The following is a 19,540-nucleotide window of genomic DNA, read 5'->3' on the forward strand; positions in this document are numbered from 1 at the left end:
GGACAAGTGATTCTAAGTCAGCGATCTTAACCATTCGGCCACTGAGGCCCCTTGCGAAAGTACAATTGTCAAACTTGCTTTCATAATTACCTTGTTTTATTTTATATATTAATATGATATATGGCAATCAACGAATCAGTGTCACAAGTCATTCTAATAGTGCATTATCTTCTTAAGTGGTTAATATCGCGAACGTCTTTGTTTTTATGATGCTTTTAACAACTGGAAAAATATCGTGTTCATATCAACATAAAAAAATCATGTGGAAAAAAATCATATAACCGTAAAGAAATTTGATCGGGTAAAATATAAATAAAAGTAAAATTTTGCCCTATACGTTTTATGACCTATATGTTACCCCTTGTAGCGAATTAGTAGTTTTTACCTATTGTGTATTACGCGCAGGCACGTTTTTTTATTTTTGGTGATGTTTGCCATGTTTTTGTACTTGTTCAGTGACTAATTAAAAAAATAGACTGGATTTTAAAAAATGTGGATGCCGGACCACTGTATATAGAAAACATAGGGATGGTTGAACAACATGTTGATAACAAGAGGAAATTTCTGTCAGGATCTTTCTTCAAAATATTGATACTCGTAGGCGTGTTGTTGTGTAAGTTGTTTTTCTTTGCTGGCTTTACTTTACTTTTGATTCGGCTAATATGTAACACAAGTGGCTTCTTAAGATTTGTCTATTATAGATATTGTAATTCATTTGAGAGATCCAGATACCACTTGTACATCATTCCTAGGACAGCCATTTGTGACTGTAACAACTTTTTGACTTTAATAAGATTAAATAATCTTCCTTTTCTCAAGATCTAACCTAACTTGTGATTGAAAAATATATTCTTTTGTCAATTTCTGTAATTTTTGACATGGAAATATTGATTTGATGGTAACAAAATGTTTTAAAAGTTAATTATTTCTATTGTGTTAAGAGGAAAGCATATAGGTCAATATTTTGTGTATAGATAAAAGTTATTTTCAAATTAAATTCAAGGATGTAGCATCAAAGGTTTTCTACCGTTAAGATTGTTTACATACTATGTGAGTTTGAAAAAGTATTAGTTTTCTAAGACAAATAAGGCTGTTAAAAACACAGTTCCTCGCACTCGTTTTTATTTCTTTATTCTTTATCCACTTTTAATGCATTTCAAACAATTAGTAAATTTGAAGAAATGGAGGTGGGGGGAGGTGGGGGTCTACTTTAAGTATATGTGATATCCTACTTAATGTTATAGGGATTTCAGGTCTTACAGGCTACTATGAATACAAGGTGATATCAGTGTTAGAAAAGCATACATGTCACTAACAAATCTCTTTCATTTTTTTACATGTTGGCATAATTACCCCAACCAACATCTTTTTTTTTTGTGGAAAAAAGACGTATCTAGATCCACCAAAAAAGTCTGCTGTTAGGATTTTGAAAATATTTTGCTGCTTCAATAACACACAAAAATGTTTCAAAATGAAAAGAAAAAATGTTGGGGTCAATGTGCATCTAAGAGATATATTTAGAAAAAAACACTATAAAAATTGATGAATTTTAATATTTTTAGTTATGTTTGTTTTAATCTATACTTTCTAGATAATATGAAGTGCTATGCCGGAAACCTTTATTTCTATATCAGTCAGAAAGATATCAGAACCAAACCTGGTGTATTTTAATAGATATTTGAAATTACCGACCCTTACCCCATTGTTCATCTCACATCAGTTTTAGGCAACTGCCAGCCAGTAATAATGGTGATTTTTTTCGCAACAAGTAAAATCTTTGGTAAAAAGTCGTAATCTAATTATTTAGCATTATTTAATTTGTTAGAAAGAAATTGTGATTCGAAGAAACATTTTACAAAATGGCGGATATCTTGAGAGAGAAAACAAGAGCGCCGCCATGCGGGGCAATATACGCCCGAAGGCTTACATCATAGGATTGGAGCAAAATTTTAAGAACTTACCTGTTGTAGCCCCAAAGGAAAACTTCAAAAAACAAATCTAAGTGCACACAAAAAAAAAATCAAAGTCTACAAAAAATCCTTATCAGGTATAGGTATGTAAAAATACACCTTAAAATTGGAGGTACCATCCATGTTGTACCACAGAAAAGTGGTCTCGGTTTTTCCCTACGGCCAATAATAAAAAAGTTTCAAAATAAGCTATTTATAGTAACATAAAAGGGAAGTAATTCAAAAAAAAAATTATTGTAAGTACAAAAAAGAGATCTGCCAAATAAAAACAAGACCACTGCAATGCAGAGCAATATACACAAAGCAAAGTCATATATGACCTTTGACCCTTAAGTGTGACCTTGACCTTGAAAAAAAAATCAAAGTCTACAAAAAAATCCTTATCAGGTATAGGTATGTAAAAATACACCTTAAAATTGGAGGTACCATCCATGTTGTACCACAGAAAAGTGGTCTCGGTTTTTCCCTACGGCCAATAATAAAAAAGTTTCAAAATAAGCTATTTATAGTAACATAAAAGGGAAGTAATTCAAAAAACAAAAACAATATTGTAAGTACAAAAAAGAGATCTGCCAAATAAAAACAAGACCACTGCAATGCAGAGCAATATACACAAAGCAAAGTCATATATGACCTTTGACCCTTAAGTGTGACCTTGACCTTGAAGCGAGTCACCCGGAAAATACGCTCTGCACATCGTTACAATGTGGTGAACATTTCTGCCAAGTTTCTTTGAAATCCTTCCAGCAGTTCAAGAGTTACAGAGCGGACACGAAACAAACTGATATGACTTTGACCCCTAAGTGTGACCTTGACCTTGAAGCAAGTCATCCAGAACATGCGCTCGCACGTCGTCTTGGTGTGGTGAACATTTGTGTCAAGTTTCTTTGAAATCCTTCAAGGGGTTCAAGAGTTACAGAGCGGACACGAAACAAACTGATATGACCTTTGACTCCTAAGTGTGACCTTGACCTTGAAGTGAGAAATCCAAAACATGCGGTCTGCACATCGTCTCGGTGTGGTGAACATTTGTGTAAAGTTTCCTTGAAATCCTTCAAGGGGTTCAAGAGTTACAGAGCGGACACGAAATTGCTAACGGACAGACGGACGGACGGACGGACAGACGGACACCAGCGTCATAACATAATACGTCCCTTCGGGCGTATAAAAAACGCTCGTATATCCTTAATTGGTATGTGCAGTCATTTACAAAACTACAAAAAGTACTTGCTCTAGTTTCATTATCCATAATTATAGAAGTAAAAAAGCTTTAAATAATTCATATTACAAGTTTTTACCACCTAAATCTCTTATAATTCTGACTGACTGCGCTGTTGCTGTATTAAAATAGTGCTTAGAAGAAAAGCACCCGTTTTATTTCATTTGGTGGTGTGCGATATGCAATGTAAAGACTTTATCACAGGTCTATCATCGGGCGACGTGGTTCTCGGGTAACTGTGACTGGCAGTTGATATCATTTTCAACCAGTAGAAATTTCATCTAATCTTTAAAACATGTTAGACCACGATAATCCGTAAATAGCCAATCGCAAAGCAGTGTTGTACCCGTCTATATTTCATATACAACAGTAACGTCATATATATATATTGGGAGAACCTGGAGCATTAAACGCGCAGGTTACATGTCAGTTTGCTATCTAACAATACAGGTTAATCGGGTAAAATGACTTTGCAATATTCTCACAAGTTATTTATGGGTTTTAAAAGAAGATTAGCATAAACGTCTCATAAAAACATATGACCTGAGGGTGAAATAAAATAATATTGTTAAAACGGCTCAGGTTACTTGATATCAATAAAAAGAGGTGACATGACAGAAATACGAAACTTAGAATAACTAATACATTGTACGTGTGAAAATTAAAAACAAAGCAACAAAAATAACAGTTTCCATAACCACATGTATTTACATTAGATAGGAAATATAAAAATCCAAGATCCGCTGAATAACAATGTAGAACCAAAAGGGTATATACTACATATGGAATTTTCACATCACTGAAACGTTCCCACTTAAAAATGACAACAATTGTAATTGTTTCTGGGACATTTTCATTTGGAGATAACACAATCTCTGCCATAGCTTTCTTGTTGGTCTAACACTGGATCTGCACGATCCTTACAAATGCAAACATCTGTAATAAAATAGAACAATTATAGCATATGTGATATATTGTTATTCCTTCGAGTGTTATGCATTAGATATATCAAAATTAACAACAAAACATTTAACGCTGATCAGTAAAATGCAGTAATTTAGTAATTTAAGATACCAATTAAAAATGGTTACTTACCATTAAACAATATACTTAAAATACCAGTTTACCTTTACTTTATGGTTTTGGAAACTGTCTATCGTCTTGAATCAGTTTCTGTCTTAGTTTTTCGCAAATATGCCCACACCAAACAAAAAATATTGTCTAGCAGTTTTAATTTAGAGTATTTTCACATTTTAAGTGCTCATCACTAACGACTGCAGCTGACTCAAAGTGTATATGAGCGTCAAATTTTAGTAAATCCGGTACATGTATTTGGAGAACACAGAATTTTTGAAAACTAACATGCATACATTCATATAGGCAACTGGTAAGTAAGCGCTAACGGTACAAACATAATATTACTCTTACGGAAATAGAAGCTATACGGCACAGTTTTGTGATTACAGCTTTTATGTCACGTGGTCTAAGTCGGATAGACAAACTCGTGACCGTGTTTATTCGATATATACCCTCGCTGCGCTCGGGCATATATCGAATAGACACGGTCACTCGTTGTCTATCCTATACTTAACACATCCGTAAAACAGCAAACATGTCGATTTCTAAAGACGAAGACTAAATTATATCCAATCCGACTTCATTCATGCAAAACAGTTTTACAGCTATGAATGAAATGATAAATATATATAACATTCATTTTGGTTGCCTTCAGTGTAGCATTTAATTATTTTATTTTGAGAACACGCATAATTTTTTCACACGTGGATAAGTTTGAACATACTAGTTATTTGACACAGTGAATTAACGGCTAAATAATACGTACACATATTTATGAAACAGAATGATATATAATTTAGCATAACTAATCCCGTGTAAATGTTTTAGCACTTTTATACACCCGTTTTTCCAAAACGGGACATATGATGTTATGGCGCATGTGTCCCTCTGTTCGTCCGTCATAATTCGTGTCCGCAGCATAATTTTTTAACCATTTAAGATATTGACTTTAAACATAGAATATAGATAGACGGCGATAAGACGATGTTGGTGGAAGGTCGAGGTCACAAACTGAGCGAAAAGTTTAAAACTGTCCATCATATTTCGAGCCCGGGCATAACTAAATAACCATGCAAGGAATTGACTTCAAACTTGGCATGTAGGTAGGTAGCACAGAGACAATGCGCATAGCACAAAAACAAGGTCTGTAGGCCATTGGTCAAGGTCACAAACTGAGCTAAAAATATGTCTGTCATATTTAGTGTCCGGAGCAGAACTTATTAACAATTCGAGGGATTGACTTTAAACTTTGCTTGTAGGTAGATAGTGGTTAAACAATGTGCAGAGAACATGAGCCTGGTCTGTAGGTTTTAGGTTAACGTTACAAATTGAGCTTAAAGGTCAAGCTGTCCATCATTTTAGTGTCCGGAGCATAACTTATTAACCATTGAAGGTATTGACTTCAAACTTGATTTTTCTTTTTTGTAACCTAAGAAATTTGTTTTTTTGTGGACTTTTGTTTTAGAATTTCTTGCCTTTGTTGTTCCTATAAATTGCGTATTTTGTAACCTTCTTATTATTTGCCACGTACAGAAACCAACACAATTTTTCTATGGTACAACATGGATGATACGCCAATTTTATTTGTGCTTTTTGACCTATCTCAACGTGGGAAAGATTTTTTGTGGACTTAGCATTATTTCTTGTATGTGGATGATCGTTTCTGTTAAATAACTTTAGTTTGAGTCAAGCTTGTTTTAGATGGCTGAAATGTTCGAGTCATTCAGGCCATGTGTCAACAGGCTTGAAATTGTTTCCATTTGGGCTTCAACATTCTATTTCTTTAAATTTTGCTCCCGTCCTCTTCTGTTATAACTCTTCGAGCGTATATTCCCCCGTTTGACGGAGCTCTTGTTATGTTTCTTTGTGAGCATTAATTATGTTATGTTATTAATCTTAAGGTGGCACATTTTGTATCTCACCTTGGTCAAATGTCAAGTTAAAATCATTACACCTGAGGAAATATTACTCACATTTGGGCCCGCCATTCTTTTTCCGGGGTGTGTGTGTGGGGGGGGGGGGGGGGGGGGGGGCGGGGCGGTTCGGAGTTAAGTGTTCAGCTGTCAATCTCAGGGTTGTTGGTTCGAGTCCTGCGTCAGGCCAAATTATCTTTTTTCCAAGGTTTATATGCAAACTTACCACTTACCTGATCAAACTTACCGTGATTTTTATTGTTCATTTATTGAAAGTTATCAAAACTTTGTAAAAAAAATTCGGATAAAAATTGCTTTAAATGTTAGGCCTGTCTGTGATATGAAGACAAATTGCTTGTCACCAGCGTTTCAAGAAAATAAATTTTACAAGAGAAAAAAATAAATTTCATGAAATGTGGTACATTAAATAATATGAGAATGAAAGCAGTATCGATAACATTACATTGAAAAAAAATATCTAGTGTGCTTTCGAACCCGCGATAACGTGCTTAGAAGACAGACATCTTACTATTACACCACGTGTCCTCGATTACCTGTATAGGTTACTTTAGTAATAACGATATTTTCAATTTTTCAGAATACAAATATTCCGTATATAAACGAAAACGTCCGAAAATACTGGCGAAGATTAATGAGTGCCAGGTCAATACTTACGTACAAAAAGGCTTAGCATTACGTTTTGAGAAACAAAAATCAAACAACACCAAATCATAGAAAGAAAGAGTTGTTAAACATGAAAATTGAACAGCATGTAAAACATGTACATGTATATTACTTTACGAAACAAGTGTCAGTATATGATATAAACATTAAGGTTTAGCAGTATCACAAAACAACAGATTTTTTTAGTAAATGAACAGCACCATGACAAAAACTTATCTGTCCAATACATGATTTACTGTTCTGTCCCAGAGAGTTGGATACTTAAACTATTCTTAATGAGTTGTCCCCCTTTAAATAAAAATGCCATTTGTAAAGAAAAAATGTAAACAATTGTCAAAAACGATGTTTTACCTAGTTATGTAAAGTTTAAACACTCGCACGATGTTGCAAATGCATCAAAACGAAGATCTGTAACAGCTTTTAAAAAGTGGTGAGTTTTTAAAGCCGCTGAATTGTCCAGAAGTGTGGCCCCTTCATGCAGTCCCTTTCCGGAATTCAATAAATATATCAGCAAATTGACAATGGTTTTGTAGAATAATATAAATGTTTTATACGCTGTTAAATTTTCATGTAAAACAATGCTTTCTTTCTATGATTTGATGACGTTCGAACTTATTTCTCCAAAACATGGACCTTTACCTTAAATTCCGGAAAAGGACTGCTTAAAAGGGCCCACTTCCGGACAATCAAACGCGTTTAAAAACTCACCATTTACAAAGAGCTGTTACATATGGTCGTTTTGATGCGTTTGAATAGCGTGCGAGTGGTGAAATTTCACATAACAAGGAGGAACACAGTTTTCAGCAATTGTTTATCTTTATTTCTTTACAAATGGCATTCATTATCAAAGGGAGACAACTTTTTCGGAATACTTTAACAGAAAGAAACTTTTTATACCCCCGCTCTTATTCGTTGCTGCTATCCGCACGTCCGTCCGTCCATCCGTACGTCTGTACGAAACTCCTACCACACTATTAGCCGGATTTGCTTCAAACTTTCACAGATGAACAAACTTGATGTGCATATGACCATAAAGGAAGGAAATTTTGCTGTGACTATTTTTATAGCAGCTATGGCCCTTTGGCACTTTTGCTATATATGCTATATAGAATTTAGAGAAAACACTTATGTATTCAACTCCTTAAAACTACTGAAAGGATATATGTATGAACATTTCACAGATGAAAGACCTTGAGATGACCATAAATTATGGACTTTTTATGTGCTATTTTTTTAATTATGGCCCTTTCTTAATTTTACAAAAAGGCAATTGTGAAGAAATTTGGTGAGTTCCACTCCTCCCACAATTTTGGAAGGAATGTATTCAAAGTTTCTCAGGTGCGCAACCTTATTTGAATAAAATTTGCTTCAAAAGTTTAGTCGAACATCCTTCATGTGAAGATGGTCTGTTAAAAAACTTCACTATTTATAGGACGGCGCAGTATGTTGGGTCATCCGTGTCCTAGAGACACACTTCTAGTTTTCATCAGAATATCTAAAATTTACTCTCTTTAGGAGTAACATAATGGATATGTTTAGAAGAATGATCATTTCAGGTCAAAATAAGATAAGCCTTAAATAGATTACATTGTACATAAAAAATGTAGATCTACGTGGATTTGTAGACGATAGAGTGGATACTTTAGAAATTGTCTCGTATAATTCAAAACTGAATGTGCACTTAACACTATTTTATTATGTACATGTAATTGGTGTACAATGATGAGACGTAAATATATAAGTAAATGAATAAGTAAATAAATAGATATGATTGTGAATTATCTGTCAAATGTCAATAGTTAAGAATAAAACAGATCATTTCACAGTTTGTTTTCTCTTCGCTAAACAGCAAAATGTAAAATGAATTGAGCCAAGAAGAAGAAAAAATCATCTCCAGGACAAAAGTGACATCAATGAAGATTAATAGACACATGTCAGTTTGCTTACAGAGTCCTCACTAGCAATTTCAAAATGTAAACACTACGTGTACCACTTCTAGAGACAGCGTTTTGTTAAACAAACACTTTCCCCACAGTACCAGAGCCTTCCCACTACAAAACAATGATTGGATAATACCCAAAACCAGATATTGCCAACCGTCAATTATAATACACTGATGGTTTCTGTTAAAACACGTTTACGCTAAAATGACGTCGCGTTATTGTGCGATGACGTCAATGTTTTTGTTGCGACCAAGAAAGAGCGCTACTATATTTTATCTACTGTTTAAGATTAGGTGCATATTGGAATCGAAATAAAGTATAGCAAAATCGTATTTTACCTAAATTAATACACTCAAAATCGGTTATACGTCGCCAGAATAATTCATTCGGGCTTCGCCCTCGTGAAGTTATTCCGCGGAGGTATAACCTCTTTCTGTGTGTTAATAATGTTAAAACACGGGGTTTCTATACATTATTTCTTAATTCATGACAGCCTTTATATAAAAAGGCCTGCACATTTTAGTACAACGGCGCAAGTCTGTAGGTTCCTAGCTGTACATGATATCACAATTACGTAAATATTTAAGGAATCTTGAACTACAAAAGGCAACTGGTCCATATATAATTCCGGCTCGTCTCATGAAGGAATAATCAATAAATGGGTTATCTCTCTATGACTAACTTTTTATATATCAAACATCCTTAAATTAAGACTAACTCTCAAAAGACTGATATCTGGTCAATATTAAAGAAGAGTGGCAGAACAGATCACGCGTCACCAAACTTTAATAGTATCATGACAAACAGACCATCCTAACTGACTTTCTTATTAAAAGGATATCACATAATCACAGTCTAAAAGTTGGCAACAGGACTGTCTGAAGGCAAGTAGCAAATGTCATTTTCTTACACTTTGAAAATCTCTACTGAATCAAGGGTTCTTTCTTGAGATGGAAAAATGTTTTTATGACACTGGAAACAACAAGTACTAACTTTTGATTTAAATCATCAACTTTGTGGTCCCGGAAAGGACAGTCATTATGAACCCAATTTTCCTTTTAGCGTTAATTAACGATACGAGACTCTTAATAGTTCTCTAACGAAGCTCTATGCTGACGACTGTCTCATTTACAAAACGACCAAAGCAGTCACTGATGCAGTTAAATGTCAATAAAAAGTAGTTATTTAAATAGCCAATGACTTTTCGTGCTCCACAGGAATACAACACGCTTATTTAAATTGTCTTTGAGTAAGGGTTATCAGAGTGAGATCCTTATTAAACAATGTAAAAAAAATTAAACGTAAAACTAAAATCCAGAATTTATCTGTAAGCTATACCAACAAAGATAGAGATATATATTAAATTTCAAAAGGTAGATAAAATCAGAACATTGAACTTTGAAATTGATTTCAGATTCCTTAAAATAACCAAACATTAGGTTATATACCTTTTTCTGATACATTTGTTTTATGTCTAAAATAATTTTAGAAATACTTATTCATATGATGGCAGGTAACTGTTAAGAAAGTACTTTTCAGGCATATATTGTTTCGTGTACAGCAATAAGGTGGTCATAACGTAGACACACGGAGTGTTGTTTTTGAGATTTAACTAGCTTGTTTACAAAACTAAAATAAAGTTTTCGATGTTTGGCTACGTTCTCTGCTACAGAAAGAATCTTCATATAGATTTTGTTTTAAATTGAAAGGAGGCTCCGTAGCCGTATGGTTAATGTTGTTGGTTTCAAATCACTTTTGCCTCACCAGTGTGTGTTCAAAACCTCCATCCCATCAAAAGCAGGCATAGTCTTCATGTGACTCGGGTTGTGCTTCTATGATTCTGAACGAAAACAAAATGCAATTTAATTTCTTATTAAGCTTGCTATCGGGTTTGTTTAATATGTCTCATTTTCTTCAATTTCACTTGAAAGAGATTTAATAACATACATATTAACGCCGAACTATTATAATTTTCTGAACAAGTAAAGTATGTATGCGTATTTAGGCTTTTAAATCTAGAATGAATACGATCGTACAATATTTTCTGTAAGCTAACAACTTCATTCAGTTATGTTCAACTACTCACACCAAATCAATTGATCACATTTTCACTATTAGTATTTATCAATTATAAGTAAATAAGGTGCTTTTAGAATTCAAATATGTTTGTAATTTCGGAGTAAAAAGGATTAATATCCACAAGGAAAAAAAACACATTCCAATAATAGAAATTTGAGTGATGTGATTTGTAATTAAATCTTGTTCATTGAAAGGAATCAATATGTTTAACGAAATGGGTACGAATGAATATTTGTAGGTAACCTATAACGAATCTTCGTTTACCATTTTTATTTTATCAAACTGTCTACTTTCTTTCATCTTTTTTTTGCGATAGTGCTGGCAAAACATATTGAGATACCTAAAGCAGTGAGAGAAACAAAATACATTAAAAGAACAAATAATCGAAGTGATGGAGATACGAGACCAAAAGAAACTAAATATTACGGGAAGGACTACGGAAGTGATTATATCAAAACTAAATATGTAAGTACACATGTCTCAATAAATTTGCATTTTGGTTTGGTTTTTGTTGAACTCAACCTCACACCGACAGAATTATAGGCCATATGACGAGTTTCGAGCTTTGGTCGTGAAGGAACACCCCAGATGCCCCTCTGCGCATTATTTTAACATGAGTGGGCACTTTGATAGAACTACCAACCTCCCGTAAGCCATCACATGAAGAGCACCCTCGAGTGTGGCTTGAACCCACATATGTGAGGGGCAAGTGATTTGAAGTCAGCGGCCTTAACCACTCGGCCACGGAGTCGCCACACCCCCACCCAACCCTCCCATACTCATTTGCCAATATGTTTGTGGTTATTGGACAAACGAATGGTAACTACATAGCGCTGATGTGGATAAGAGTGGGAGGATGTGCCCAGTCCTCTCCAGCAGGTTTGGGGTTGTGGGGTGCTCCCCAAGAAAAATTAGAATGTGACATGAAAGAACACATTTATGAAAACAGCTTGTTAGGGTTGTGTGATCGCTGTCGTCTCATTGACAACCCTCATCTCTGTAGTCTCAAATTCACTTTGACGTCCGATTTTGCCAAAGTGTTGATGAATAGTTGGATTGACCAGTTTACATAAGTACCACATCACATTTATTTGACTATTTTCTATGATATTTGTAAGTTTTTGACTGATGAAATTATACATAGTAGATAATTCAAATTCACACCATGTCTTTAAAAGACCCTGTGTAATGTTTCCGATGTTCAGGGTATTTATGACATTCTAACATGCAACTACCTTCTTGTCTTTGTCCTTTGGCAGCTCTTTCTCTTTCTAGAGGAAAGCAAACATCAACTTCGGTTAACCATTTATCCCGAACGCAGTCTTTCGCATTATCAAGTTTGGACTTTTTGTCGATTTCATTTGTTATCAGTTTTACTGCACGCTGGAGTAATGTTTTAATCACTGGTGGTTTTAGGTTTAAATATGGATAACGTATATTTTTCAAACAATTGGTGAAACACATTTATCCAGAAGAGTTACAACTTAATAAATTTAACAACTGTGAATGGAAATCTAGAAATTAAAATATACGATAAAAGGGATTTTGAAATTGTCAACTTTCCACACCTTGATGGAGATGTTTCTCGAGCGGCATCACACGGTGTCTATATTTCGCAACTTATTCGTTATGCAAGAGCATGCTCAAAGTTGGAGGATTTTAATGATAGAAATCTACATATCACCAAAACATTATTACAACAGAGTTACCGATATCATAAACTACGGAAGGCTTTCACTAAATTTTACTACAGATCGTCTAACGTTTTAAAGAAATATAACACAAACATAAAAACACTTTTATAACTTGGTTTTACCCACCCGGTATACTATGGACATGTTGTTTATAAAATTCGAAAAATTAAACATAATGCTTATTTTAATCAAATATTTACAAAATTTGTCACAAAAATTATCAAAAGAGGATACATTGCGAAAATCGTTAAGCATAGTGCATGTTTGGTGGGTGGTTAACTCCTCTACAGTTAATCACTACGCTTTCCAATTGGATGGTGTGGTGACTAATTAAGTTTAGTGCTCCTTGATGCTCTTCTAAATCCTATAAAAACGGACGGAGGGAGTGGAATTTTGTCTTGCAGTTTGCTCAGTCGTGTCCTTAAAGGTTAGGCTCTTGGTGCTCTTGACATCAGACAAGTTGTTGAGTACATTGGTGTATTAATACCTTAAATTGACCCTATTTTTATGTTTTACTTGATATGAGAGCTGGTATTTTGTCACTAATGTTAGAGCCTGTCTCAGCGGGGAGTGAATTTATTTAACCGTCTTGTCTAACGTGTTGAAAATAGGGTAAGTGGGATGTTGGCATGCCCTAAACGTGTTAAGACCCCCAGTTTCCTCTATAGGTTACTGACCGTTCCGTGGCGGTGCCCCTATCTTCAATTTGTTTTCTGTTCGTCTCGTACCTTGTGTTGTGTAGGTTGTCTTGTTTGCGTTTCTTTCCGCTTTCCCCATGCTACCCCCTTTTACCCCCATCGCCCAATCCCATCCCTTTCCTTTGCATTGACGCTTCTTCGCATTAGCTTCCTCTCTCTTTTTACCATGAATAAGTTATCGTGCCCACAATAATTTTGTCCACCGGCAGTCCTTAGGTGGTGCCCAACTGTTGTTTTTTCCTGCTTCTGTGTGTGCGTATATGTATCTGTGCGTGTTTGTCATGGGCGGTGATCCACAGTGATTTTATCATGAGTAAGTTATCGTGTCCACCATAATTGTGTCCGACGGCTGTCCATAGGTGGTACCCGACTGTTGTTTTTTTTCTTCTTATGTGTGTGTGTGTGTGTGAGTGTATCTATGTGTGTTTGTCATGGGCGGTGCCCCACAGTGATGTTTTTCTTGCTTGTCTGTTTGTTTATCTGTGTATGTTAGTTGTATGTGTGTGTAATTTTGATAAAGCTTTTTTTACTAGCAATATTATTAAACATTATACAATGTGGACCTGTGACGAAGTTTGTAAAGCCCTTTCCTTTTTATTGAACAACATTTACATCAGGTTTGGGAATGCAGTTTTTAGACAAGTTGTTGGTATTCCCATGGAAACAAATTGTGCACCCCTTGTCGCAGATTTGTTTTTGTATTGTTATGAAAGAGACTTTATGTTGAGCCTTTCTCCAGATACGCAGGCAGATATTATAACTGCATTTAATAATACATCACGCTATCTGGATGATATTCTTAATATGGATAATCCGTTTTCTGGTCATTTGGTGGGTACTATTTATCCTAGGGAGCTTCATTTAATTAAAACTAACAATTCGGATACTGATGCGTCATTTTTAGATTTACATCTCTCTGTTTATGACAATATTATTCATACCAAAATTTATGACAAGAGGGATGATTTTAATTTTAGTATTGTAAATTTTCCCCATTTGGATGGGGATGTACCTGAGGCTACATCTTATGGGGTATATATTTCTCAATTAATTCGCTTTGCCAGAGCGTGTAGTCATGTCAGGCATTTCAATGAACGTAATCAATATATTACAAGTAAACTTCTTCAGCAAGGCTACCGTTATTACAAATTGCGTAAATATTTTGCTAAATTTTACTATCGTAATTCTGATTTAGTTTTAAAATTCAATAGTAATTTAAAGACACTTCTGCGAGAAGGTATTTCTAAACCCGTTTTTATGGGGATGTGGTTTACAAACTTCGTAAGATATTGGGTCATTGTAATTTTCCAAATGTATTTGGTAAAATTATAAAACGTTTTATTAAAGAGGTTACGACCCAACTGTTTTGAGACATACCGCATGTTTAGTTTTCAACCCGTTTACAGTTGGACACTACGCTTCCCTCTTTGATTGTGTCTGACGGAAGAGGGGGAGGACTCTATGATAAGCAGTTTATAAATCCTACCAGGACTGAACTGTTTTGATATTTGTCTTCTGGCCTGTTTCGTTGGGCCCTTAAGGGTGTTTCTCTTGTTGCTCTGTCTTCTGAAAAGGCATTGAATACATACGTTTTTGGTTCTTAAGGTTTGCTTTTTATATATTTATACACGAGCATTTTTGTGTTTTACATGCCATGCCTTTTTGTTTCCATTACGTGTGTAAGAGATTCACCTGGAGGGGATTACTTTTATTTACACTGTCCCGTGTCTTTGGAACATGGTGGGGGTAAGAGTGAGGTTGGGTGCGCACCATAAACCGGTTTAAGCTCCCCAGTGGTGTTTTTGTCACTGACCGTTCCAAGGCGGTGCCCCACTGTGTTCCTTTGTTTGTTCGTTTTGTCCTGATGTGTTGGCAGTGTGTGTGTGTGTGGTGCACGCGTCTGCGTGCTGTGGGTTTCGTTTTGAGGAGGCTGCGTTTTTGGTGCGTGGCATTCCCTGTTTGATATTTGTCTTTGTTTTTTTGTTGTCTTTTTACGTTCGTGTCTGCGACGTTGTAGGAATACTACGTTTAAGGAACGCGGCTTTCCCTTTTTTATATTCATCCATGCTCCACCTTCCCCCAACATTTGAACCTTTTATCTACCCCTTACCACCTAACCCCCACTTTCTGTATTTTGTATATATTTATGATGTCTTTGTTGTTAGATTTTTGAAGTAACCCATCTACACTATTTTTTTTCGTTACAGCTTCTTTTGTTGTGGGCCTACTTTACGATGCACGGCTGTATGGTTGTGTTTTGGGTCCTCTGGGCTTCCGGGAAATCTACCCTTACCTTTTATCTTTTAGATGGCGGTATATCATTATTTCGAAACGTTTTGTTCGGAGTCATGGAATATTCACATCTAAAACATAGAGGAACAACCTTGTTGGTGCTTCCTAGGACTCATATAAAGAATATTAAGGGCTCGATGTTTTTCGAACGAACGGATTGAGTTATCATATATGAAATAAATATTGCTTTCTAAAAAACCTAATAGAAAGTCCACATAGAGATCCTAACTTAAAAGTGGAATCAAATTTGGTTTTAACATTCTGTCACTTTTTCAGATAATGCACAAGTTGTTTAATGAAAATGGGCAAAGACTTACAGCGAAACAACGCGCAAACCTTGTCAAGGAAAGATGTCAAACATTTCTGAAGGAAAACAATTTACGACTTAATCCCAATGCAAGATGTAGATACGATCGAGAATTTATTAGAAGTCGCAGTTATAACTTAACAATTTGCTACAACTGTAAAGTGGCTTCGACGAACACAAAACGCGTGCTTTACGTTCTTGACCACAACTTTACTGGTGATATCAACAGTCTCACACTGCATACGGTGGGTGAATACGGAAGAAAATGCATGAAATATTTCCAGGAAATTATGTCTGAGAAACATCGTATCAGTGTAATGTTGGTAAGAGAACCACTAGAAAGGTTACTATCTGCATATAGAGAAAAACGTGCTTATAGGAAGCACTTTAGAGACCCTTCGTTTTCATTTAAAAATTATTTGCAACTTATTTTAGACGAACAAATGAAAAACATAAACAGACATATGTATCCGTATTTCGAAAGGTGTCGGCCGTGTGAAATGCAGTATGACTTTATTGGTCTTCAACACCATTTTAACGACGATATCAAAGCTTTGTTGCAGCACATCGGTGCCAGTGGAAAAGTTGATATACCAACAAGAAATGAAACAGGTTACACTTCTGAATCGAGTGATAAGCTGTTAAAAATGTACTTTAGCAAAGTTCCAAATGACCTGATACATAAATTGTGGGAGAAATATTACAAAGACTATTATATATTTGGCTTTCCTTATCCATCACATCTGATGAACTGAAAAAGCTACAAGTGGTCAAAGTTTTTTTTTCCAAGTTCCATATTTTGAAGAAATATTCGTAACAGAATTTGAGATGCTTTTGTTTAGATTTCTATGTAATAGATTTAATTAAGGGGAATAACTTCATGTACGTTGGCAATATTACGGGAGATAAACCAGTATGTATGAAAATCAGAACTTATCAGGTATTTTGATGATGTTACATTTTTAAAATGAATATAATTATGTATTAGCATAAAAGCATGTTTAGCTGATATTCTTAAAAGCACGATTAGCTCTGACAAGTTCTTAGAAGCATTTTAGGACTAGCAAATTCTTAAAGTTACCTTATCACTTGAAAGTATATTCAGAGAACAAAATTGTGCACCTACCTTATTTACCGGTTAATAATTTAAAAATTGTATTGTAACCAATGTTGTCAAGAGAAAGCATTCTGTCACCCATTGATCTTGTTATAAAAGGACGTTATTTTTCTGCCAACAACAATTTAGTCAACAACAATGTTTTAAAATCATACTTTATGATTATTTTTGTAATGTCAGACACAGAGGTCGAGGATTCGGATCCCGATTAGTGCGGAATATGCTTCTTAAGTACTGGTAAAAAATCCATGAAACAGTCTTAAAGCGTTTATCTGAAAACCGGTTCGACTTTTTAAATTATGGGTATGGCAATTTTCTATCGAGAGGCTTAATATCATTTCGACATGAATAGGCGGGGACTTTAAACATCGATTACCATCGGAATTGCTTTTTCACACAAGATCTGCTCCAAGAGAGGTTTCAATCCATTGACTACCCGCCGTGTTTTGTCCATTATTTCTCATACATTTATATTTACCAAATAACCCACAGCTTTCGATTTACATGCTTCTTTAAAATATCCAGAATTTGCCGATGATATTTAAAGAATGACAAGGTAGTTCTCACGCCATTTTTTTCAACAAAGGAAAGTGGACTGAATCCGGCTTGGCAATGAAAACGACAAAATGGGCGAGGACAGGTAATAAGAGCGAGATTCCCGGCGTGTGCATGCGTTTTCACTGCAAAGCCGAGCTCAACCCTCTTCTGTTGTCCGCGAATGGTTTTGGCGATGGATGAGAATCTCGGAAAACTGCAGACCATGTCTGATTACTCTCGTAAAGTGTATCAAAATCTAAAATCGCCGAGTGTGGTAGATGCATTTTAGTGGTCTTTAACTAGTAAATAAACCAACAACTGTTGTGCAATCAGCGAGATGATTGCGAGATCTGCATTCATTTAGCACAGAAATATTCATCTCAATGAAACATGTATGAAGCATATCACAATCAAAACTGTCATAGAAGTTCCAAGAAATGCTTTAAAAAAACAACTGATAAAGTCTCAGGTTCGATCGTATATTCGTCAAAGGAATATTGGTCGCCTGCGTAAAACCCCTTTAAGTTCTTTTCAATTTCAGAGCAACGGCATAGAATCCGTGGCATGCACGGAGATCTAACTTTCAGTGGATCTTCTCAGACTATTCCTCGGAATATCAATAACGGACCGTGCTCTGACATACTTACAAACATATTTGTTATCATAAAATTGTCATAAAACAAATTTTCACTAGGAGCTTACTTGCTAATATAATGTTATATCATTATATGTATATATATATATATCTTATATATATTGTCTTACATTATGACATATTTCAATATGCTGTCTACGTTTACCTGATACTTTAGATATTATCTTACATTTTAACAAAAATAATATATTTCAATATGCTCTGAATATATTCCTATGCCTTTTCAAGATTGTCTTACATTTTCTTAAAAATAAATATATTAAATTTCGAAACGCTTTGTACGAATTATACTTTCAAAACATGATAAATATCGCAAATTGAATTTGAATGAAGGTGTTCTTCTCGTTAGAGAAACTCGCTTGAACAGAATTCTATACAACGCCCTTCGTATAAACACCCATACATCAGAGCACATTATGCTTGAATGCTTATCAAACCGTAAAGACCGTTATATAGGTTTTTTTTTATGATCATACTTTTCAAAAAAAAAATTTAATATTGACAGAAAAGACTTCAGAATTTTACATAGAAGAATTAAAGCCTAATGTTTTATCCCAGATTTTTCCTTATCAAGTTTACTATATAATAACACCTTTTATATGGCGTTTATGTAATAACACCAATTTAAAGCCGATGGTGGTATTTCATTACTACTTTAAGCCACACCAAATTGATTACTTGGTCAAATGATTTCCCGCTCCATTTTTTTTAGAATAAAAAAGGTTTTCTTTTGAAAATCAGCTTCCGCTCGCTTCAATTTTTGCAGACTGATTTCAAAATTTCAGAGCGGGCCTTTTTTCACTACGTAGCGACAATGATTCATAAAATTTGACACTTTTAATCATAATTGTCCATAAATAAAAATACCAGGAGAACATGTTACAGCCTCTGTATTTGTTTCAACATTTGTACCTGTACGCAAAATTGACAGCCGATATGACAGTTAGATTGTGTAAATAAATCTTGGAAAGGTCATTAGGAAGAGTTTTCGCGAGTCAATCAAACCGGTGAAGTAAACTCCTGTGGGGATTTGATTTCAAATTTCTGAAAGTTGTCAAAACTATTGGGAAATTAAAAAAAATCAAGAAAATTAAATAGAAAAAAGATAGCTAAGTTTGCGAAATTTCCAGATTTACAAACCAAATCAAAGTCGGCGTCTCTAAGTTAGAGGCCTAGATCTTAGCAGCGGGCCACGTGATTTCTGCCTTCAATAGTAGTATTCATTGTACATTCACTGCTTATAAAGAACTAGTTCATAGTAACATAATGTCTAGGTTCAAGTGTCAGAGGCATTTTTTTTAAATAATAATCATCTCAATTAATATCTTTGAGCAATTATGAAAATATAAGAAAAG

At 34.8% G+C, this 19,540-nt stretch overlaps 1 protein-coding gene across 1 annotated transcript; it reads left to right on the plus strand.

Annotated features, from left to right (window-relative positions):
- The first annotated feature begins 472 nt into the window (after positions 1-472).
- Positions 473-18,388, plus strand: LOC123548793 (carbohydrate sulfotransferase 14-like). Its single transcript, XM_053546041.1, has 3 exons — positions 473-613; positions 11,202-11,350; positions 15,846-18,388. The coding sequence occupies exons 1-3, from the start codon at positions 529-531 to the stop codon at positions 16,629-16,631; spliced, it is 1,020 nt and encodes a 339-aa protein (XP_053402016.1). The 5' UTR covers positions 473-528; the 3' UTR covers positions 16,632-18,388.
- Positions 18,389-19,540: the final 1,152 nt, after the last annotated feature.

Source organism: Mercenaria mercenaria, chromosome 6, assembly GCF_021730395.1.
Source record: "Mercenaria mercenaria strain notata chromosome 6, MADL_Memer_1, whole genome shotgun sequence".
Lineage (NCBI taxonomy): Eukaryota > Metazoa > Mollusca > Bivalvia > Venerida > Veneridae > Mercenaria > Mercenaria mercenaria.